The following is a 15648-nucleotide window of genomic DNA, read 5'->3' on the forward strand; positions in this document are numbered from 1 at the left end:
TTTTTTTAACCCAGTTTACTTGAAATGTTAATGTTTAGTCTGCAAACTGCTGTCTGCTGTCTAGTCTGCAAAAAATACTTGTTATTGCATAAGCGCTTTCTAAAGTTGTCTTCTAACAAATGTCAGCCTGGAAGAGTGTGACCACTTCTGCAAGAATTGGGGACGGACAAAAAAGAGTAAAACTAAATAATATCTCATGCTGTTCATTCCCTTTGTTTTGATGTTTAATCATTGTGTAGCCTTTAGCAATTCTAACTGGGTTACTATGAAACTGCGTCATGCAACTTGAACTGTTATAAAGCTGACAAGATGCACAAAGGCCACCACATCACCATATACTGAGAATTCACATATATGAAATTCCAGTATTCAAATAATGGCTAAGCCTCAAATAGTAGTTGGAGTAGGGCCCACATAAACAAGTAAAGGTTGCTATTAAGGCCTTGTTCACACTGCCAGCTCAAATCGTTTTTTGTTTTTTGGCATACGCAGGGTGTATCCAGATTGATTTCAGGGAGAGTGGACACACAAGAACACATGAAATGCGATCCAAACCACGTTTGGAGGTAGTTTGAAATGTGATTCCAATCTGATTTCTATCTGTCTCAGTCTAGAAGCTCTGCCAGCTCAAATGGGATTTCAAAATGTCTTTGAACACAACACACAACAACAAAAACAAATCCAGAGCGACGGAAGTGTTAAGCAGATCCCAGCTGCTACTAGCAGAGAGCTACAGAGGACAACATGAGGAACAACAGTCTGTGGACAGACACTAGAATAAATAGTTTTTAGTTTGAGTTAGGTGTCAACTGACCAGCTTACTTATCACTGCAAGTCTGTTTAGCCTTTTCCAAAATACATCTTATTAAAAACATCAATATTTCAGAAGACCTGGTTGTTGGCGGAAGGTCCCTCAATTTGAAAGTTGCTGTGCACAGGTTTAACAATCTTTTCTGGCTGCAGTTTACAAGGTGATACAAAATAATGTACTGTATATCATTTTATGAAAGTACTGAGTGGTCAAAACCTACAAGGGTGCCCTCAGGTGTCACACAAATTTTAAATAGAGAGGCATAGATTTAGCCCCAAGTTCAAACCATGCTTTGACATTGTGTCTATTCCTCAATGCATCTTCACTCAACAACATTACTATTCACAGTATGATCCTCCCATGGGTGCCCAATGTTGCCCATGGATTTCTGAGCTCAAGACTGTCCATCAGGGGCGAGTGCTCTGAGACAACAAAGGAGGCTGAACTTCCCCTAAAATTTCATAGAAGAAATGGTCAAATATGCACTATTGAATTTACATTAAAATAAGAATTTACATTGCATTAAACGTGCGCTAGGATGCCTTTAACATCACGACTATGATGTTCAAATGTCAGCTGTTTACGACCAGTTTTCAAACGCAACCTCCCTGTTGTACATTCTTGTGTCAGCACAGTGGACGTGGAGCCTCCAAGCATTCCTATGAGACAGCACTAAGCAGTTTTTTTTCATGCAGCAAAGTGAGACGGTCATTGGATAAATGTGACAATATCGTCACTTCCAGGGAGGCTCAGCTTCCTGGGACCTAATGGAGCGGTAGGCGGGAGAGGACGCTCTGTGTATGCATGATGATTGGAGGAGTTGTCTAAAAGGCTGAACCCCCTTGTGATTGACAGCACTTCGCATTTTGAGCTCAGTCCCATGCGGATGTTTGCGAGTGGAGTCTGTGGTTCCGTATTTTCATAAGCGATATAGCTCATTTTCACCGTTTGTAAACCCATCTGAAAATCTTTGAGGTGTGTTTTGCTGTGGTTCTATGGCATGAGTGTGGTTGAAAAACGGCTTCAATTAAATGTTCCTTTTATAAGTTACTGCCTCGCTACAATATGACAGATTTTATGATGTAAACTTAAAGTGAGCTTCCCCTGTTTGAAAGACTGCTGTCCATGCAATCATAACCTGTGTGTTGCACTTTGGGTCATGTGATGGCTGTGTTTGAATGAATAATTCACTGGGAATGAGGTGTTTTGTGCATGGTAAACATTTATCCTAAGTTGCAGACTGTATTTTTTTTTTTAAAAAAAGGGCCGTTTCCAGTCTCCTTGCAGAGAAAATGTTTGGTTGGGTTTTTTATGGACTGCCTCACAATGCCTCTGTCTGGATATTGGACACGAGTGATTGAAGAACACACTGCTTATTGTACTTTGGTCTGTCTCAGACAAGAAGAAGAGAAATCAATCAGAGGAGTGTTTTCTTCCCTCTCCTTGGGCGGCCAAAATTGGGCTTATTGAACGCTCTTATTTACAAGTCTGCACCATGTCAGAATTTTTTTTAACCCAAAAGGCACCGTACTGTTGCAGCTATGGTAGCTTAAAGCATCCACTGACTAAGAAAAGAGTGAGGTTCAGCACTGCAGTGTGTTTACATAGCCAAAATGGGGCTGGGTACTAGACAGAGACCCAGATTCCCTGTGTCGCTGTGTAATTTCTCCCCTGCCAGATGACCCAATCTTCTACTCCTTATCAAACATGACAAGAAGAACGTAAATAAAAACTACCACAAGTCTCTGCAGGGAAGCCCACTGCCCTCACCACATTTCCCACATGCAATAGCAAAACCACAGGTTGGGGGGAAGGAAGGGAATTGGAGTATTTGATTGGTGTCCCCAATCCCTGGTTATAAATTAGAATTGGACAGAAGAGGAAAGAGGGCAAGAAACTGTGGTGAGCCGCTGCTCTCATTACGTTACCTAGCAAAGGGACTGTTTGTTGACTGCTGTGCTGATAGGACAGGGCAGGGTGGTTCCCATCAAATGTTTTGATAGAACTTTGTACCTTACTGGAAAGAGAATTTAATGTTTAATTTACAACTTTGCAGTCTCGCCAGAAAAGTAAAAAGAACTGGATGATGATAAAAAGAACACATGTTATGTGCACAAAAGCTCTGTTCAAAGAACACTAAGAGTCTGCAGCCAGCCAGCAGCTCTCTCTATTTGTGCACTTATTTTATTTTGACATGTTTTATTTTATGTCTATTTTATTATGAGCTGCTGGACAGCTGAATTTCCCTTCAGGGATTAATAAATGTATTTCTATTCTATTCTATAAGCTATAAATCCTGTCAATATACTATAAAAAAACTGTTCAATTAAATTAATGATTTCTTACTTTCTGATACTTTTTGTCAGATATGCAATGATGAGTGCTGGGTAATATGTATGTTGATGCTGTCTAATGTCAAGTCTCTATTTGTGTCAAGACAAATCATGCACGATAGCGTGCACTAGGGCCCATCATGATGGTGTGCACGCCACCGCCCCCACACCAAAGTCAGAAGGATTCACTTTTTGGGAACCACAAAATTTTATTACAGTCAGTAAAGTAGATGATAGGATATGTCACTGGATAAGTGAAAAGTTTGACCTGCAGGCGACATTAAATGAATTTGTCAGTCTATGGGATTAATCCTCTGGGGAACATTAATGTCTTCACAACATTCCATCACATTGTATTCAGTGGCTGGTGAGCGATTCAGTCTTAGCTAAGGTGGTGGATCACTCAACCAACAGACCAACATTGCAATCCATATAGCCGCACTCCAGGCATGACTAAGAACCTGACCACATTCTTATTCCAGCTCATTAGTTGCATTTTCAACCTTTTCCTGCCCCCCCATTTTGTGTCACTCTCCACCCTGTGCTTTCATCATGAAAAATGCAATGACATAAAAACATTCAATGGATGATCACTTAACATCAAGGTTATTGAATGTGCAATACAGAAGGACATTTTAAATACTGTCACTCAAGCCTCAGCCATCTGCAAATCCTTTTGGACAGAGATCCCTCTTCTCTCAGTGGGTTTTAAGTAACTGCACCGCTACAGGCAGGCATAACAGAGACCTGACCTAAAAACAGCAGGGATGAGGGCCGAGGAAGCCATTTCCCAACAGCACACTGAGACAGTGATTTAACGTTCGCAACAGTGGTTAGCAGAGCTCACAGGGTCTCATGTCACCTCTTTTTATGGGTTTGAATGAGCCAGCGTTTATGAATGATAATGACAGCAGAGGAGTGTGTGTATGCAGAGGTAATTCATTTTCGGCAACCGTATCTGATCCTAACAATTATGAATAATGGGACCTCTGTATTTGTCCAGCAGAATATTCGCCAAACATCAGACACGGTCTCCACGATATTATTTAAAATAGGCTCTGATCATCCAGTCTCTCAAGCTGTGCAGTGTACTGCTTGATGTACTGCGTTGCAAACTGTTGCTGTGTGCTGCTGCATTCTGTGAAATTTCTGCTGCTTTCACTTACTGTTCTCCTGCCAGCTGCCACCTGCCTGGATCTGCTTTTATGTACTGGGGGGATTTAGGTGCTCCCTGATGGTTCCTTATTCTCAGTGCAAGTACAAAAAAAACAGCACCTGCAGACTTGTGTTTCCACCAGATGTAGTATTTAAGAATTATTTTATGGAAGTAAAAAATAGTATGTGTGTGACTTTACATTATTGCATATTTTTAATTATTCAGTCTAAATATTCAGTCAGGTCACACAGCTCATCATGCTGTGCCATTTACAAATCCTTCACAGAGTCTGTCTCTGCAGCAGAGTATCTAAAAACAGTAAGCTGTCAAACCATACACTGAAGTCTTTTTTGGAAAATTATACTGTCATGCAACTTTACCTTATCTCAAAGCCCGAGGTTAGAGTTTGATGCTGTGACCTAATTTCTTCCCACACAACACAAAAAACCTTTTCACAGAGCGCCACAAGAAGCAGAGCGCTAAAAGTTGCCTTTCTATCCCACCTCAACAGACGGAGCTCAACCCGAGCTCTTCATCTTCAATGAGTTGTGCGCCCTGAAGGACGAGCCGGGGCCCTGCAAGGCCAGTAAGGACCGATTCTTCTTCAGTGTCGACACAGGCCGCTGTGAGCTGTTTGAATATGGAGGCTGTGGGGGAAATGACAATAATTTCGAGACCTTGGAGGCATGTGAGGAAACCTGCGTTGTCTCAGGTGAGTCAAACCCTTTGGCTGACACTTACAACTACATAAAAAAAAACCCCACATTTTTGACATGTTTCCAGTAATTCATCTTTTTCAACAATCTCCTCTTTAAGTTAACAGTAACAGTGAACACAGATCCCAACACCACTGATACAAAGGGATACAAAAAGCCTATTTTTCATAATCACAGTACACAGGACAAGGATATATTATAGCTTTGCATTGTTATATTGTTGTTAGCAAATGATCAGTTTTGTTTTCAAGGACCGTTGTTCCTCATTAGATTTTATTGCCACCTTGGGCATAAAATCCTATTACAAAGTCATTTTGTTGGTATGCGGCTAAAAGGGAACATTGCCAGCACATTAATTCTGAACAGTTTTCCTAGAGGCATCTGGTTAATGAAAAATATGGGCACATTTAAGAGAGGCAGACAGTATTCTATTATTTATGGGTTACACATACTAAACTGATGATAAGTTGATGTTGATGTTTAATTGATTATAACTAATAACAGAGTCTTCAAACTATCGAATCCCCAAACTCTCATGTCAGTCTGTCTCAATCTGAAAACAGTTTTTAAAGTTGTGTATGGCCCTTTGATATGTATGACCTTGATATACTGATATTTGTGCAAAGTTTGTTAACAGAGGCCTGTGGTCACATCCCTCTACTGAGGGGGGCGATGTTGATGCACTTCCGGAAAATCTGAGATTCAAACGTAAGCCCAGCAAGCCATGTTAGGTACATCACTAATACAAAAGCTCCAGCACAGAGGGTACTTGTCAGCACAGAGAGCAGAGTGAACGTTTTGACAGCAAATATGGTAGTGTGCCGTTTTTTGCATATAAATCATGGCAGTGTCAGCACTAACACTGAAGCAGAAATTATTGTACATTTCACAACCATTAACGCTGTGTCAGCTACTGCCAGTTACAAGCTACGAAGCTAACAAACAACATAAACAAATAAAAGATGCTAACTACATTTACCATTCTGATACGTCTGCTAGTCGCTGATTTTCATGCATCATCTTAGGCCCAATCCCAATACCCCCCCCCCCCCCCCCCCCCCCCTTGTCCACTACTCCTTAGCCCTTGGCCCTACCCCTAGCCCTTGCCCACTCCCCCTTGGCCCTCAAAATGAAGCAACGAGGGGTAGCGGTTGAAATCTCTCCCTAGGAATTGGGACACCACTCACTACGTCACCGTGTCAGTTATATTCACGCATATGTATCTGTTTAAACAGGAAGCCATGAGCCATCTACATTTCCAACTGGCATCTACAATGGAGTCTCCAGTTGAGTTCATCCTACTGATCGCTTTTGCTATATTCATCATGCTTTGTTTGATTAACGACAGACGACGAAATGATATGTACGACAGGGGACTTCTGCTAGCTAGCTAGCTAGCTTACCAGCTAGCATTACGAGGCAGCATAGTTATACTAGCTGGTGTGTTATCAAAATGTGAAAAATACGACGATTTTTCAGAACAGGACAGATGACAGACGCCAGATAGTGCGAACTAGCTAGCTATCTAACAAGCAACCTGGTGACGGTAATGTTAGCTAGCTGGCTAGCTTTCTGTCAACTCCAATCTAGACATCGTGAATAGCAATAAAAAATTGTTTTACTGTTCTCTACACAAATACACAGTTATTCGAAAACGTTTTTACAAAAGTTCCATGTTTATTTGTGAAATAATACATACATGTATGAACTTTTTCCCCGTCTCTTGCTCGGTGGTAGCCATGGCGATGTCTACCCCTCGCTGGCAAGTCAGCATCTGAAATCACTCACTACGAAGGGCTAGTTTCATACCCACTACCCCTTGTTATGCCCCCTACCCCTATACGCAAAAAGGAATTGGGACACCCCTACCCCTCGCAGGAACGCACAAATCTAGGGGTAGGGCCAAGGGTTAGGTCTAAGGGGGGGTATTGGGACGGGCCCTTAGTCTGGGTCTGACTGAGTCTCACATGTATAGCTGAATCTCTGTCTCTCTCTCTCTGATATTTTCGCTAAACCCAAAACATAATTAGCATATTAGCACTTCTGGTTCCTTTGTCAATGGATTAGATGCCTGAAAAAAGGTCTGTGGTTAATACAAGCTTGATAGAATTTCATGTTTTGTTCTACTACAACATAAAATACGCCAGTAAATGCCCAACTTGTGAATTTTGAAGCCAATACATGTCTTACAGTTGATATCAAGTGGCTAAATGAGACAGCTTTACAGCCTTGTTGTGTTTGCAATATTAAAGTCATTTGACCATGGTGTAGGCAAGTTTGTTTATAACCTAACATTAGCGTCTTACTTCTGGACATCACATTTATGTTTCAAAAATCATAAAAAGGGTGTTTGTTTCAATGAAACGAAACACCTCTTAAGAAGGGGAAACTCTTATGGTAACCATGTAAAAGAGGCAAGGACCACTTGGCCAGCCTGACAAAGATGACCTTGTGGTTGAAGATGGGAAAGTTCCTAAACTGAGGCTAACCACTACCACTGCATATCCATTAACAGCCATTAGCCCAGTTGAATGTGACAAAAATATGTTCACTCACTGGATATTAAATATTTGCTAAGTCTCTCAGGCCAAGATCACACACAAAAAAAATTAGCAGCTGGAGGCTTTGTAACTGATTTTTAATGAGAATAAAGCTTTTTGTTTGCTGTTTTTGCGTTGCTACATGCCTTGCGTGTCTGAGCTCAAGGTGCCTGGCATTTTGGGAACTGCCCATTGGTTCGACAGCCCATTGGTTCGACATCCCATTGTTCCGACCATATTAAACTCATTGTTCCGAAGTCCGTTCCGACATCATCATGATGCCCTGTGGTTAAGGTCTGGTTAGGTTTAGGCACAAAAACCACTTGGTTAGGGTCAGGAAAAGATCATGGTGTGGGTTAAAATGAAAAAGAAAGTGGCAAACACATAAGCCGTGAGCCTGCTCCGCCTCAAGCCGGTCGCGGCGCACCATACGCCCGCCATGAGTCGTTCAGCACCGCGGACAGTCGGACTAATGGGATGTCGAACCAATGGGCTGTCGAACCAATGACATGGACCTGGCATTTTTGCTGGAGTGCTCTGAACTCCTCGAGTTCAGCTTCAACTCAGAGTGGTAAGGCACTCCACATCATCTCCACTTTTTTCCCGCAGTCCAATTGAATGATATAAGATGTGTGCCTTCTGTGGTGGTCAGGACAACAAGGTTACAGTTGGTAAGCAATGGTGCTTGACCGGACCAATGGACTCCCTATACTTAATATTCATTTTTTGTTTACCTAATCTCAACAATAAACAGTAGCTTGTCAAACTGCCCCCAAGTGATCCTAAAATATGCCTGGACATGGCCATCATAGAGGTGAAGCTCCTGGACCAACTGGTGGTACTTCCCATGATCCACCCTCTTTTTCAGAGTCTCATGTACCCACATAGATCTCCATTTCTCTGTGCGCAACAAACTATTTGCTGACAGCGTAAATAAGACAAAATATAACAAAAATAAATTAAGGGTAGATCGATTGTATGGCAAGGTTAGGGTAAGGAGGTGATGGGGTGGTTGCCTGGCAACAATAAAAACAAGCATTCAATTAAAAAAAAATGCAGTGCGTTGCGCCTCAGGTTTTGCAACCTGTAAAATGCTTTCTGTGTGAGCGGGGTCTTAGTCACCGTTATTGTGCATGTCAAGCTTTGAATTCTAGTGTGGCACATATGTAGTTTACAATGATACATTGCCACATTTGACAGTTGAAACTGCAGTCATTTTTGTAACAATGGTTCCTCAGTGAGACTTCAGAGAGAACTAAAGCTGGTTTGTCATTTTTATTCTGCAACTGTTGATTTCACGGCTGAAATGACACCTGTCGCTGGCAGCTTGAACCAGCTGCAGCTACTCAGTTAATGAATGCCATGGGATGGGTGAAAACTCCATCTCTAGCTGAGTCTTTTCTTCCACATTTCCAGCTAACTTGTTTGAAAATGAAAACTCTGCAAAATGCTCTTAAGTATGTGTTTGATGACTACAAACATGTTATCATGCTATCAGCACAGTGAGATGACACAATAACACAATAAAGACTTTAGTTGTAATGTTTGCTTGTATGGACCCCAGGAAGAGTAGTTGATACCTTGGTAGTGGCTAATGGGGATCCAAATACAAGAATGAATGAAAGTCATTATTTTCACCAGATGATGATCCATGTCAACAACATAGAAATAAAGGAGCAGATCTCATATTGCAGAGTATGGCTAGTTAGCAGCTATTAGACTCTATGGGTACTACTGCAAAACACAATGGGAGAAGCCACACAAATGCACACAAGGTTTATACTTTATTATTCATATTTAAAACCAATTTGTTTCTTTTACAACCAAGATTTCATGCAAGAGAAAAAGTTCAGAGAAGCCGTGGAGTTACAGATTGCCTGTAACCCCACAAAATAACATAGTTAGCTCCTGTTACAGTGTGTTTTCCTTTTATTACCTTCACTAACGTTATGTCACTGTAAGTAGAAAGCTAGTTTGATAGATATGGTAATATCAGCACCATTCCTTTTAACAAACAAACACACTTTTACTTAACTCCTTTTTGGATACAAAGAACACCTCCCAACTCAAATGCAGCAGCTAAGTCAGTGGCCCTACGCTTCAAACATTGGTGCTCTAGGTACTCCTCTAGCATCAGTTTTGGACACTTAAGGATGACGTATCACTTTCTGCTTGTTACATGCATAGTTTTTTTTGTAAAATAAATTTCATTGTATACAGAAAATGTAAGTTTTGTCACCAAAAATACGTTTAGAAAAAAGATCATAGTTTGGGCTAAAAGAACTTAATGTAGACTTTTGGTTTCACACCAGACATGAACACTGGTCTCTTGGGTGAAAGTCCTGTGATTGTTTGTCCTGTCCTCCACTCCTTCCTCCCACCTTTAATTTGAACTTTTTTTTTTACTCTCTCACTTTTCATTGCCACGAAGAGGTTTAAATTGGAGTTAAAGCCTGGATCGACACTAAAGGGTGCCTTGTGGTCAGAGTCAAATGCCAAAGAGCACTGACCAAGCTGTTGTATTTGTCACCCACAGAATGAGAATGGTTTGACCATGTGGAAAAGACTCCAAAGCTTGAGACCTGGTGTACATAAATACAGGTGCCAAGCTATGATTGGACAGTCATCATTTTGGAAAGGGATTTAGAGAAGGTTTACTTGCTTTAAACAAAAGAGAACAGCCTAATTCCCAAACTGTATTGTAAAAGCATTGTGGAAAGCACAGTTTTAGTTTCAAACTGAAGGGACAGGAATCTGCTATCTCCACATCACCATGCGGTCACCCTACACCAACAGATGGTAATCATATCATCACTGCCAATATCATATTTTATTAAACAGATTAGATAAAGGCTGTAATTGGATAATAATCGCATTAACTAAGTGCAAAGATAAAGCAATAAATATCACCCAGGGCATACATGAATGCTTGCATGTGTTTGACATCTGCAGTGTGTGCATCTAATATATATGTGTTTATCTGGATCTGGTTGTGGTGCCTGTAGGCTACATGGAAAAAGGAGTGCATTCAGTTTGCTGTAAAAGAGCCTGATTTTAGGTTGTTTTTTATCGTTCAATTAGAGTCAAATGAAAAATGTAGCTAAAAATTCTTTTCCCCACTGGATTCTGATGGATGGGGAGTAGAGCTATGGCAGTGTTCCCAGGTAAGTGTTGAGTTCAAAATAAAGCAGATGAGAACATCCAGATATTTATAACACAGATTCACTTATTTCTTCTCACACCACCCTAAAAAACCATTTTGGGGTGTTATGCCTGCCACACAGAGTGGATTGCAATTGAAAGATGCATCCATTACCTCAGTGGTAGAAAGTTTTCTCTGGTGTTGCATCACTAAGGAAAATGGATACACACACACAAGAGGGTGCAATCATGGATTAAACAAAACAGAAATTTGATGTTTTATAACTATGTAAGAGCACCTGAGGATGACTGAAAGTAGAGGGTCAAAGGTCACTGCACATGTTATGACAATGAGTAAAAGTTGGATGAAAAGTTACGGTGGCAGAAGACATTCATTGATTGTTGCTTCATCTTCTCTATTGGTAACAGCATGGCAATACCCGCTAAGTGCAGTCCTCACAGCACAGCGATACATTGTGCCACTCACTCCGCTGCACTTAGCTTTTGTAAGATGTCAGTAATATATCATAATGCTGCTGCTCTTGAAAAGCAATCAAAGCAGCAACAATTAGACCTTTCACCTCTGGGAGTTGAATTCATCGACAATAAGATGATCTACTCTGCACTGCTGTGGTACAAAAGCACTTGGGTTGAGTGGAATGGTGTTGAGATATGAGTGTAAAAAAAAAAAACACTGTACATCCACAAAAGGAAACTAGTGACTAGGACGAAACACCTTTCTCTCCGACTGTATGCAATGGTGTCTGTCATTTACAGCAGGAAAACAATAATACTGAAGCTTGTCTGCTCAAGATGAAATATGCCCTTGCATGACAGCAATGACACATCTATCAACGTATGTAGATGGCGTGTTATTCTGTCATGTGACAAAGTGCTTTCTCCCACTGGCAAAAAATAACCTTCATCTTCTTATTGCATGCCATGGGATACATAATGCAGTCAGACAAGAGGAGCATGGATTAATTTGCATCCTGCAGGCAATGCCACATGCAGTAGGTGCCTCTGTGTGATGAACCATCGTCAGTTACCACACAAACAAATCAGCACTGTAAAGATGAAGATGGCGCTGTGGAGTCTCTGGCTCCAGCTGATCTAAAGGTGACATTACATAGAACAGCTTGGACCGAAATATGAAGGTTACTGTCAGATATTAAAGCTGGTCTGAGTGTGCAGTCGTACTCATGAGTGAGAAACATGCTGCTTTTTGATCATAAAGAAAATGACACTACGTTAAACACAGCTATAAAAGTTTGATTTGTTCCATGGCATTTAAAGGGCAGTTTCACAACATTTTTATTGGTTCTTGGTTGAATAAAAAGGGCAGGTTGCAGAACAGCATAACACCTTATAGTGGCTGCTTTTATCTAAATTGAACACACTTCTATGTGTGTATCCACTTTTACAGTTCTGGGCGGTGACTTTGGCTCAGTGGTCAAAGTCAAATATCATACACAATCCAGCTGCTAGTGTTATGCTATTCCACTGACCAGTGATCAGCATACAGCATAGTAATGAGCCCACAAAAGACAAAGAAGATGACTGCGAGCAAGTAAACACAGACAGATGGGTGACAAATTAAAGGGAAAACCAGAATAATGATTAGAGAAACATAATGAGTGAGGGGATTATGCTGTGGGAGGCATTTTGCTGGCATGGTTTGTGTCCACTTCACTTCAAAGGGAAGGGTCACTGCAAATCATCAAAAAATTGTTCTGATGATCACCTTTATCCCATGATGAAACATTTCCATCCTGATTGGGGTGCTCTCTTCCAGGATGACAGATCAGATCACCCTGATCCAGATACAAACTTTTCAACATTACAAAATCTAGACTACCAGGGCTCTACATGGGACTACACAGAACAATGTTTTCAGTCTGCCAACAAACACACTGCACTTACCACATCGCAATAGGTGCTGCCAAAGAAAATGAAGTGGACATCCTTGAGATTGTAACTTTAAGACTTTCAGTTAAAAAAATGATGTTGTTCCCCTGAAATAAATCCCCAAATAGCTGTCACAATGAAACAAGAAGTATTTAACAGATAACCTACATTCTACTTTATCCAATTTATTACAGTAACTCTTCAAAAACTCAAATATAATAAATGTGTATTTAGTTGACCAATTTATAAAGTTTTAATAAATTTTTTTCTTGATAACAATCTTGAATCCAACCTTCTGTTGGGATCAGGATAATCAAACGCATATTAAAAGTTTGATCCAGATAAAAACCAAGACTGGATTGTGTGATCTAATCTGATTTCAGGATCCCTTTTTTCATTTGAAAAAAAGCCTTTTCAAGATTTGATCCAATCAGATAGCCGAAATCCGATCAGATGATCTCTGAACAACTGGACTTAGAGCACCTATGGGAGATTTTGGACCAACATGTTTGACAGTGCTCTCCACCACCATCATGAAAACGCCAAATGAGAGAATATATTTTTGGAAGACTGGTGTTTGTCCCTCCAGTAGAGTTCCACAGACTTGCAGAATCAATGCTGAGGCACACTGAAGCTGTTGGCAGCACATGGTGGCCCAGCACCTTACTAAGAAACTCTATGTTGTCACCCATCTGGATGTGTACAGTGCATCCATCCATCCATTTTCTAACCGCTTATCCTCTTGAGGGTCACGGGGGGGCTGGAGCCTATCCCAGCTGACATCGGGCGAGAGGCAGGGTACACCCTGGACAGGTCGCCAGACTATTGCAGGGCTGACACATAGAGACACACAACCATTCACACTCACATTCAAACCTACGGACAATTTAGAGTCACCAATTAACCTATCCCCAATCATGCATGTCTTTGGACTGTGGGAGGAAGCCGGAGTACCCAGAGAAAACCCACGCTGACATGGGGAGAACATGCAAACTCTGCACAGAAGGGCTCCCACGCCCGGGATCGAACCAGGAACTCTCTTGCTGTGAGGCGACAGTGCTAACCACTTTTGTAAGATAAACTGAATGTAAACATTTTTTGTTTCTTGACAAGGAAACTCCAAAATGTACCCTGAAGTACGCTCAGAAAAGTTCATATGCATACTAAAAATGGCTTGATTTCTGAATTTGCTCTCAATTGACATTGTCCCACAATGAACTGCACAAGGAAATAGAGAAGCTGTACTAAGCTGAAAGAAATTCAAATTAGTTGTAGATGGTGGTGATACTAAGCTCCTGGGAATGATGCTGGGGAATACTGAAGCAATTGTGGCCTTGGAGCCACACAGGATATTGCAGCTTCCAGCATTATATGGTCATGCACACTATTCCAAAAACATACTCTTCCCATTGACATTGACAGTGTCTTTCCAAAGACTCATATTTTATCATGGCCTGTCAGTGTAAAGTATAATGTGTTTTAATTTCTTGGACACTAACTGCAAAAACAGGAAACTAAACTATCAGTGTGCAGTACATAGTGTACACAGTCAGTATGCAGTATGAAAATGAATCTCAGCTGTATTTTACGAACAACAGACACGAGTGAGATTGCTGCAAACAAATGAAGTCATTAGTGAGAATATTAGTCAGCCTTGAGCTCCACTGCAGTAAAATTAACTCACACTGATCTTGTCTGGCCTATTAAGTAATGCATATTTAAATTAATTTGAAATCAAACTAAATTAACAACAACATATTCTCACTGATTGGGACACTTTTTAAAAACTTTGCCTGTGCAACATGTTTCGTCATATACAGTAAATACATGCATTAAGTTCTCACTTCTGTGATTAACAGAGGTGAAGCTTGACTTTTTCCAAGAATGGTTTTATTTAACAGCGCAGACATTTGAAAATGTCATCACACTTCTACCTTACAGAAATCAGATCTCAAGGGCCAACGCACTGCAATATTACCCATCCTGCAACAGGGCTGTTATCATCAGATCAGTGACATTTAAATTCCCACAAACAGGGCACATTACAAAAACTGCTAGTTGACACAATCTAATTTCAATTATTGTTCAGATAAGATGTGTTAGTTGTACATTCTCATGGTTCTTACACGTGACGACGTGGTCACGCACAGCTTAACAAGAATGTTCTTGTAAAGGTCACAAACTGATGTGATGAACAGTCTGTCTTTCTGCTTGAGAAACTTTCTTCTTCTATCTCTGCGAAGGCTTTTGCTCTCCAGCCCCGATGTTCTTCTGAAACCCCAATGAGTCATAACCATTGTGTCCCACACTCTCCCTTTGGACTGCTGCCCCTTTTACAGCTCTGCTTGAGGAGGTCAGAGACACAAATACAACGTTTCTCTCAGACAGTCGCACTATTTTTTTGTCCTTCGCTCAGGGCTTATGCTCAGTCTGTTAGCAAAGACACTGTTAAAAAAAATAAAAATAAGCAAAGGAAAAGAGGCAGAACAGCACAAACAATGTGATGTTGCTTGAGGTGGCAAAACCTAGCAGATAGTTAAGGTAATGTGAGCCTACTTTGTCGTGTGAAACAATCAGTTGATTAATCAATCAGTCCATTGCGAGAAAATTAGTCAACAGCTACTTGATAATAAATCATTAAAGTCAAGCAAAAATACCACACAACCCTTAAAGTTGCAGCTTCTCTGTGTGAGGCTTGTGGTTTCTCATTGCCTAATGCAGTGATACTAAATTTATAGCCTGTGGGCCAAATCTGGACCACCATAGGGGGCCTGGTGTCCTGCTGACAGTTTTCTATTTCACAATAAAAATAAACTGATGCACACTGGGAATTTTTTGTACTTGTTAAAACAAAAGTGCCAGGACGGATCCAGCTGAAGACCTGAATGTCCTCAGCTCCTATGGCTCCTGGCCCCCTGTCATTTTGCAAGGCAAAGCAAGCTGGGTATCCCCAGCCCTGACTCCCAGCTCGTAAATTTAACCCCACTTTGTCAGTGATTTTGGCATCAGACACCGACGGTAAAGGAAAATTTCTTATTGATAT

General features: G+C 40.9%; 1 protein-coding gene across 2 annotated transcripts in view; it reads left to right on the top strand.

Annotated features, from left to right (window-relative positions):
• Window positions 1-15648, top strand: part of tfpia (tissue factor pathway inhibitor a) — a 68109-nt gene that overhangs the window by 35331 nt on the left and 17130 nt on the right. For both annotated transcript variants that reach the window (XM_033618252.2, XM_033618251.2), the window contains exon 2: window positions 4812-5012. In XM_033618252.2, coding sequence (XP_033474143.1) covers window positions 4812-5012 — 201 coding nt within the window. The remainder of the gene's footprint in view (window positions 1-4811; window positions 5013-15648) is intronic.

The sequence above is a fragment of the Epinephelus lanceolatus genome, chromosome 14, assembly GCF_041903045.1.
Source record: "Epinephelus lanceolatus isolate andai-2023 chromosome 14, ASM4190304v1, whole genome shotgun sequence".
NCBI lineage: Eukaryota > Metazoa > Chordata > Actinopteri > Perciformes > Serranidae > Epinephelus > Epinephelus lanceolatus.